The sequence below is a fragment of the Bos mutus genome, chromosome 7, assembly GCF_027580195.1.
Source record: "Bos mutus isolate GX-2022 chromosome 7, NWIPB_WYAK_1.1, whole genome shotgun sequence".
In the NCBI taxonomy this organism is placed as follows: domain Eukaryota; kingdom Metazoa; phylum Chordata; class Mammalia; order Artiodactyla; family Bovidae; genus Bos; species Bos mutus.
In genome coordinates this window covers 54,408,499-54,417,516 of record NC_091623.1, presented here as the reverse complement: position 1 = coordinate 54,417,516, position 9,018 = coordinate 54,408,499, and the positions used below count along the sequence as shown (strand labels likewise).

At 45.2% G+C, this 9,018-nt stretch overlaps 1 protein-coding gene across 2 annotated transcripts; it reads right to left on the bottom strand.

Moving 5' to 3' along the window:
- Positions 1-5,760: 5,760 nt before the first annotated feature.
- Positions 5,761-7,322, bottom strand: UBL5 (ubiquitin like 5). 2 transcript variants are annotated; one of them, XM_014483360.2, is made up of 5 exons: positions 7,209-7,322; positions 6,789-6,906; positions 6,547-6,630; positions 6,348-6,385; positions 5,761-5,910 (listed from the first exon to the last, which is right to left on the bottom strand). In XM_014483360.2, the coding sequence occupies exons 2-5, from the start codon at positions 6,842-6,844 to the stop codon at positions 5,867-5,869; spliced, it is 222 nt and encodes a 73-aa protein (XP_014338846.1). In that variant the 5' UTR covers positions 6,845-6,906; positions 7,209-7,322; the 3' UTR covers positions 5,761-5,866. The 2 variants fall into 2 exon arrangements, with proteins under 2 accessions (XP_014338846.1, XP_005910920.1); XM_005910858.3 differs by having other exon boundaries at positions 7,170-7,318.
- Between the last annotated feature and the right edge of the window lie 1,696 nt (positions 7,323-9,018).

Genomic DNA, 9,018 nt, shown 5'->3' with positions numbered 1-9,018 from the left:
AGTCTGGCTCTGCCACTTGCTGTGACCTTAACAAATTACTTAACCTCTGTACTTCAGCTTCTCCATCTGCAAAATGAGGGTAAGAAAAAAACATGTCTCATGAATATCCTTTAAGTAAAGATTAAATGAGTTCATCTATAGAAAGCATTCAAAAACAGTGTCTGGTCCATAGCAAGGGTAGGTATTGCTGGGTGAAAAAAAAAAAAAAAAGCAAAACATAGTACAGCATAGCAATTATAGTATGTATGAAAGCATAATAAGGGACTTCTCTGGTGGTCCAGTGGCTAAGACTTTGTACTCCCTAAGTAGGAGGCCTAGGTTCAATCCCTGGTCAGGGAACTAGATCCTACATACCGCAACAAAGACCCAGTGCAGCCAAATAAATATATATTAAAAAAAAGAAAGCATAATAAAACCAAAAAGACCAAGAAAAATTAACTTTTTATATTATTAGAGCAAGGAAATCCAACCAGTCCATTCTGAAGGAGATCAGCCCTGCGATTTCTTTGGAAGGAATAATGCTAAAGCTGAAACTCCAGTACTTTGGCCACCTCATGCGAAGAGTTGACTCACTGGAAAAGACTCTGATGCTGGGAGGGATTGGGGGCAGGAGAAGAAGGGGACGACAAAGGATGAGATGGCTGGATGGCATCACTGACTCGATGGATGTGAGTCTGAGTGAACTCCGGGAGTTGGTGATGGACAGGGAGGCCTGGCGTGCTGCGATTCATGGGGTCGCAAAGAGTCGGACACGACTGAGCGACTGATCTGATCTGATCTGATTATTAGAGTATTATAATTAACTCAAACTGTATAAAAATAATTGTGTATCACTGAGAATTTCTGGATTTATCCAAAGATGTTAATGACTAATACTGGTGATGCAGGTGAAGGAAGAAATGAGGAACTTAAGTTATAACATTCTGACTTTTTAAACAAGCATGTATTAGCATAGTAATAATAATCTTTTTTTAAAAATAATTTTAGAGTTAAGGCTGGACTGCAAAAGTAGGATAGTTCTCAAAGTCCTTTACCCAACCATCCCTTATATTAGCATCTTACATAATAGAATAGAGGCTGTCAACCAGGGGTGATATTGTTCCCCAGGGGACATATGGCAAGATTAAGACATTTTTGGTTGTCACAAAAAGAGAGAGATGCTACTTGCATTTAGTGGGTGGAGGCTGAGGATGTTACTGAACATCCTGCAATGTACAGCCTCCACAACAAAGAATTATCCCCCCAAATGTTAACAGTGCCAAAACTGAGAAATTCTGCCACAGAATGATGATGAAAACTAAGAAATAAATATTGGTCCAATACAATTAAGTAAACTAGATTTTAAATAAAAGAATTTCCTGTTTCACTAGTAATATCCTCCTCCAGGATGTGACCATTTCTAGGTCTTTCCTTGTCTTTCATGATCTTGATACTTTTGAAGACTACAATGGCTTTCATGCTGATGTTTGGACATGATGATGTCTGTCCAATATTTTCTCATGATTTATTGAGGTTTGGACTTCCCTGGTAGCTGAAATGGTAAAGAATCCACCTGCAATGCGGGAGACCTGGGTGCGATCCCTGGGTTGGGAAGATCCCCTGGTGGAGGGCATGGCAACCCACTCTAGTATTCTTGCCTGGAGAATCCCCACGGACAGAGGGGCTTGGTTGGCTACAGTCCATGGGGTCACAAAGAGTCGGACACGACTGAGCAACTAAGCACCACCAGCACATACATCATTGGAAAGGACACCACAAAGATGATATGCCCTTTTCAGTGCATTGTACCAGGCGGTTAATGACGTTGCAATGTATTACTGGTTGTATTAGGGTTTCTATTGCTGTCATGTTAGCCTACAATCTAGTGGATTAACATTTACCATCTCAGTTTCTATGGGTCAGGAATGCAGTACAGTTTAGCTGGTGTCAGCAGGAGCGGCTATGGTCTTATCCCAAAGCTTGACTGGGCAGGATCTGCTTCCAAGCACCCTCATTTGGTTGCTGGTAGGATTTAGTTGCTAACAGAACATGGAATTTAGGACCACAGTTCCTCACTGGCTATTGGCTGGGGGTCAACAAGGCAGCTCACAACATGGTATCTGGCTGGCTTTCATTAATGAGCAAGAGGGCAAGATGGAATCCACAACCTAATCTCAGAAACAATATCCCATCATTTTTGCTATATTGTTAGAAGTTAGGTCTGGCCTAAGAGGAAGGGATTACACAATAGTATGAGTGTGGTCCCAGCTCATTAGGGGCCATCTTAGAGGTCACCTCCCACACTTGTGGTATTTTTGATCACTTGGTTAAGATAGTATCTGAACTATTTTCCCTTTTGTAATAAGTAAATACTTTTGGAAGAGATACTTTTGAGTCTGTGCAAATATCCTTCACCCCCAAATTTTAACATCTATTAGTACATCTTGCCTACACCAATTATTACTATGATGATATAAGGATTAGTGATTTTTTTTTAAAGCATTGGTGAGTTCTTATTTTCCTCTTTCCTTCTACAATTAATTGAAATCCTTTTGTAATGAAGGGTTGTCCCTTCTTCCCCACTCATTTACACTTTCAGCTATTTATTTCTATGAGCATGGGGTTGAGGATATTTATTTCATTCTTTGGGTCATAGTCCAATATTATTCTTTTGTTGTTCAAGTTTTTCTACATTTGGCCACTGAGAGCTTTTTCACAGGTTGGCCTCTGTGCTCTTTCAACATGCTTCTACCTTTTTTGAGTACTTCTTATCTCAAGATGCTCCACCCTGAGCTTGAATTTTCCCTGCTCTAGCTCAGGAATCATTCACTTCTCCCAGAAACCCTGGTTCCCTTTATTGGAGAATATTGTTTAGAAACTAAGATCTGGGGGTTCCTTGAAGGTCCAGTGGTAAAGAATCCACCTGCCAATGCAGAAGACATGGGCTTGATCCCTGGCCCAGTAAGATCCCACATGCCGTGGAGCAACTAAGCCTGTGCACCTCAACTACTGAGCCTGTGTCTAGAGCCCAGGAGCTGCAACTACTGAAGCCTGTGTCCTGGAGTCTGTGCTCTGCAACAAGAGAAACCACTGCAGTGAGAAACCCGTGCACTGCAATGAAAAGTAGCCCCCCTCACCACAACTAGAGGAAAGCCTGAGCAGCAATGAAGACCCAGCACAGCCAAAAATAAATGAAACGTAAAATTATATATATAAAGAAACCAAGATCTGGAAGTAGATACTGGGGTATCACTGCTTCTGGTCCCTCTAAATGGATAAACAAGGAAATGTATGTACATATGCACGTAACTGTATTTCTATGTATGTCTGTAATGTTTTAAATGAAAATCATGAGTTCATACTGATGCTTCCAACTCTAATCAGTCCCATGGGGTTCTATTCACCCTCTTTCACAGTAACTTCTTTCTCCAGCAGCAAGACACCTGGTTATAATTATCTGCAATATATGTATCCAACTCTGTGTGTGAACAGATGTATATTAGTAAGACTAGTTTGGAAATTGCAAAATCATTCTATGAGGAACATATTTACCAACTATAGTACAATGTTTGTGTGTAATTCTTTTTGTCTTTAGCCTTATAGTATCAAATCAAAATACATTTTAGAAAATTATTTAGATCAGCTCCTTTCTCCCCCACCTCCTTCAGTGGGGTCTTGTAATTCACTTATACATATGGATCTGTTTGACTGGCTGCACTTGATCTTTCTATATCCTGGTTGACAAATGCGGAGTCCTGCATTCACCACCATAATTCCAGATGTGGCAATTCCATCACCACAAAAATCCCTCCTGCATACTGCCCTTTTATGTAAAAAAAGGCCAAAAAAAATTCAATAAAAATACCAATTAAAAAGAATGAGACAAAAAAATCATTAATATAGAAAAATAAAAAGCATTAAAAAAACTACTGAATGGAAAACAAATATTATAGAATGTATAATTTTTCCAATTGTATTTCAGAAAATTTCTGGATTCACTCAAATGTTAATTATTGCCACTGTCATTAGGGATGTTATATAAGTAAGAAACTTAATTTTTTGCAAATGTGTGGATTTTTTTTACAAGCAGATATTAGCATAGTAATTAAAAAAAAAATTAAATTGGGGACTTCCTGGGGGTCCAGTGGCTAAGACTCCATGCTCCCAATGGATGGGGACCTGGTTCAACCCCTGGTCAGGGAACCAGATCCCACATGCCACAACTAAGGATTTACATGACATGTGCTGCCAAGTAAATAACTAAAAATTAATATTAATTAAAACAATATTTTTAATGGAAGTTTACAGAAATACACTGAAAAAGGCTTCACCTCAGGAGAGAGAATGAGGCCAGGAGGGTGGTCTTACTTTTAGCTTGTACTTTTCTATGCTGATTTGAAAACAAGGACTCCAGCATGTCAAGGCTGTCATAAAATTTAAAAAAGAATTGGGGGGATGGGGGTTTATTTTCTAAGCAGACAGATTAGGAGGAGACTGAGCTAAAAGAGCAGGGGTACCAGAAGACACATATTTCTGATTTGTCAGGAGGAAGGGGAATCCTACGGACAGTAGGGAAGTCAAGGGGGCAGGTAAAAAGGAGGCCAGTGGAGACCAAGGAGAGACCAGCTTTAGTGGACTATAGACCAGCATCCCAGGCAGTCTGCACGACTGCGTCCCAAGAAGCTTGATGGCAAAAAGAAAGCATAAGGCCTGGGGGGGGGGGTGCGGGGGGAGCAGTGGACTAGACTTGAACATGGTTATGTCCTGAGGAAGGACCTACCAGGTCAATACACAGAGAGGGGAGAAGGCTTGGAGCAAGGTTCTAGGTGAAACTTTCAAAAGCAGCTCCAGAATGTGGCTCTGGGTAAGGACAAGGTCAAGGCTGACCTCAGGAGCTGTGGCCAAGGGAACAGAAATGGAGTGTTTGATCTCCTGTCTACTCATACCTGAAGGAAGAAGGCCAGAGATGGATATAGCACCAGACATCCTGCTGTTTTAACTGCATTATCTCATTATTTCATGGAGATGTGGGTGTCATCATGGTGCCCCTTTTTAGAGGAAGAAACAGAGGATCGGCAAGGGCTGAATAGCCTAGGTCACACTGTTTTACTCTGTCCACTAGCATTTCACAGGTGCCAAGAACTGTGGCTGCTTAATCATGCTTATCTCATCTCTACTTCACAACATACCAATGAAGTAAACACAATCAGTTCCAGATTGGATAAGGAAATGAAGGTTAAGGGAGATTAAGTAACTACCCAGGATCACAGTTGGTGGTAGGGCTGGGGTTCCACACCCAGTCTGTGTGAATCTAAACCTGTATTCCTAACTATTATTAATTCTAAGGTCCTTGCCCAGAGGATCCTTGGTCTATTGATGACAATAATCCCAGGATCTTTTGACCTTCAGAAAAGTGTTAGTCACTCAGTTGTGTCCAACTATTTGTGACCCCATGGACTGTGTAGCCTGGCTGGCTCCTCTGTTCATGGAATTCTCCAGGCAAGAATACAGGAGTGGATTGCCATTCTCTTCTCCAGGGGATCAAACCCAGGTCTCCCGCATTGCAGGCAGATTCTTTACTGTCTGAGCCACCAGGGCGGCCCAGAGACAGATGGCTAGCCCCAGAGCTCTGGTCTTCCACTCAGGTTCCCAATCTACTGACTCCCTCCTTGATCCAATCTTGAAGTCTTATTGAGCAGCTGGGTGGGTACTTAGAACAGTGACAACCAGATACCAACCCTCCGCTCAAGAGATAACTCTCACTCAAAGATGACAACAAAGCAGCCTCTAAGTTTTTATTAACATGAGTTTCCAAAAACAAGCATCCATATTAGTGTGGGGAGTGAGGGTGGGAGGAGGGAGAAGGGCAGGAAGAAGGAATTCTGCTCTATTGGTAATAAAGCTCCAGGTTCATCCCATCGTGGATTTCATCTGAAGTGAAGGTGTTAAGGAATCCTTAAGGTGGGCTCCATCCCCATCCCCATCTCTCACAACTGCAACATTTGGGACTGGATAATTTTGATTTGGAAAGAATCCAAACTTTGTAAAAAGTTCATGTTCCTTCTGCACAACAGACATCCTGGAATCTCGCTCCACCCTGATCTCCTGTCCCCCCTCAGGTGGAGCTTAGTAAATAAATATTTTGACCAGAAAGTGTCAAAGTCTTACAAGCCAAGTCAAAATATTTAACCAACCACCCTCCTCCCCCAACAAAATAATTAGATGGCTCCCACTCTCTAAATACTTACCATGTGTCACATTCTAAGTTAAATAGCTTATGGGCATAACCTCATACAGACCTGAGTATTGAACATAGGGAACCAAGTCTGGGTATGTAGATCCTTCCTCAAAAAGTCAAAAAAGGATACAGTCCCCCAGAGACACATGGTCCTTAAAAATCGTGTACCTGTGGGATAAAAACTTTTTAGAAAAAAATCTAAGGAGGCTCTTCACCCCAGAGACCAGCTGAAAAAGTTCTGCCTAAACAAAGGGCTGGCTGCAGCCCTCCCTCAACCAAACTCTTCTGGCCTGCTCCTGTCCAGCCCCTAGTTCTACCCCTGTACTCACCACTTCTTCAATACGATCTTGTTCCAACGGGTGCCAGTTTGGGCTGCGATCAGCTTCTTAAGGTCCCCGATGGTGTCATCCGTACTGGACGCAGAGGAGTTAAGGAAAATGGAAAGGGGACTCTCCCCATTCCCGCCCCAACCCCCAGGTTTAATTACAATCACCCTAAAACAAAGACTGAGTTGCCTGCCTCATGCCAAGCATCCCCCGGAAGCTACAGCACCTTGGTCGGCAGTGGATACTTGCACTTAACGCGCACCTTCTTTCCCAGACGGTCGTTGCAAACAACCTCGATCATCCTGGCTGGAGCAACACAAAGCGAGGACTGGGAGGCAGCTGAATCGAGACTTCAGGGGTTCCCTAGGTCCCAAGACCCCCGGTTATTGAGACTTAACGTTCACGTCCCCATCACTCCCCGTCCCCATCACTCCCTTAGATCGGAGTCTCCCCAGGCCCCTAGTTCCGTGTCCCAGGACTTCGGACCCCAGGGCTACCGCGGACGCCGGGCAGCCGCGCTCCTCCCCTCCAGTAACCCGCCCAGGCCCCGACCCACTCCAGGTAGCCTGAAGACCGAGCCGAGCCTCTCGCAGGCCAGCGGATCCTCGAAGGCCGGGTCCCCTCACCTTTCCCCGACTCCGGATTCCTCCACCTGGCTCCCTCACCTCAAATCGCCTGGAAGCAGCAGACGCCACAACCTCCTCGCACGACTGCTAAACCCAGGCCAGAGTAGACACTAAGAACCTACGCTAAAACAGGAAGCGGAAGTGCGCAACCGGAAGCTCCACCCCTCCCCCCCGTGCCTGTCAACACGCCACGGAGTGCTCATCCCAGGGTAAGATGTGGGCTTGCAGTTCCCAGGAGCGGTTTTGGGCTTCCAAGCCTGGGCAGGGGGACACCTGTGGACGGAGCGTTGGGCCGAATGAGGGTCCCGGCTGGGGAGAGGAGTGGAGTGTCAGCGGTCTTGGACCGGCGCCCAGCCTTTTGGAGGCCCTTGGTTGAAGGCACTTCGTTGTGCCGAGACACCGTCTAGTGTGGCATCTGGTGGGGACGCCCAGGCACATCCCGAGGGAACAGGGTTGACCTCCTGTTCCTGAGCCCAACGAAGCCTCTAACAGGAGCCTGGATCAAGTCCTGCAGTTGTACTCTCCGCCCCGCTGCCTTCATTCAGGGCTGGACCCCGGAAGCGTTTTACTCATCCCTCCCCTCTGGCTATCTCGCCTGTCCCCAGGGACATCTGGGTTGCTGACTACAATCAGTAAGTGAAGGACTCTTCTGATTCTGGCCTGGGTACCAGCACTTACCAGCACTCCAGAATGGAGTTCAGCTCTTATCAGAATGCAGCACTGATGAGGAAGCTGGAAACCAGCACGCGTGCAAGAGCTCCCAGGTCTTTGACTTCAAGGAAGGTCGCTCCTGCCCTACAGAGGGCACTGTGTACCAGATCCCAACCTTGCTTTTCAGCCCCAGAGCAGCCCCTGGACTGATATGTTTCCCCAGGGCTGGTGGAACAGGGAACACCCCTTCCTAAATCCAACCTGCCTGTAGAACTCACTATTGAACTGTTTCTTCTCAGCAGACAGAATTCTAGTTTGACTAGCCTAAAAGGATTCACTCTGAAAAGGGGGCGGCAACCTCTGATTCACCCAATCCACTTTCTCAAAATAAGATGCAAGATTAGGCAGAAGACGTGAGATACCTTCCTGGGGAAAGGATGGATGCTTTGCGACCCTGTCGGGGCTGCCCTGAGTTAAGGAACTGGCTCAAGAAGTGCCGCCTCAAACACTAGACTCAGGGGCCTTCCTGCCTCAGGATTTTTTCTTTTTTCTGCCTCAGGGCAGAAATCTGTTGTTTCTCCAACCTCTGCAGAATCCCACTGAGTGGGCTTCAGAGGGCAGGGAATCTTAATGGAAAGTTTATTCAGATTGGAGACACAGATCCAGATGATGAATCAAAACCTCAGTCTCATTCCTTAATATTAAGCTGCATGGTCTCAACGGGCTTCCCAGATGGCGCTAGTGGTAAAGAACCCGCCTGCCTGGGTCGGGAAGATCCCCTGGAGAAGGAAATAGCAACCCACTCCAGTATTCTTGCTTGGAGAATCCCATGGACAGAGGAGCCTGGTGGGCTACAGTCCATGGAGTTGCAGAGTCAGACACGATTGAAGCGACTTAGCAGGCACACATGCTCACACATGATTCCAACATTCCCCTCTCTGATTCTCCTTTTCCTCATCCAGAAGAATAGATGGGGCAAGAAGGGAGATGGAATGTAAGGGGTAAGCTTGAAGGGACTGGTGTGCCTGGGGAAGTTTAGAAAGAGCACATCTTTGCATTCACATAGAAAAACTAGGTCACACCCGCTGTTGATGGTGTTGACCACTAGACAGCAGAATTGCTGAGCATATTCCTCTTTTTTGGTGCTTTTGGTGTTTTCCCAGTTATCTACAATGGACATATGTTACTCTTGTAATGA

Coding starts and splice junctions, on each gene's coding strand:
- UBL5 (XM_014483360.2), bottom strand. CDS start 6,844: ATGATCGAGGTTGTTTGCAACGACCGTCTGGGAAAGAAGGTGCGCGTT. Junction 6,386..6,546: donor AAGATCGTATTGAAGAAGTG/GTGAGTACAGGG, acceptor TTTATCCCACAG/GTACACGATTTTTAAGGACC. Junction 5,911..6,347: donor CCATGTGTCTCTGGGGGACT/GTATCCTTTTTT, acceptor CCTTCACTTCAG/ATGAAATCCACGATGGGATG.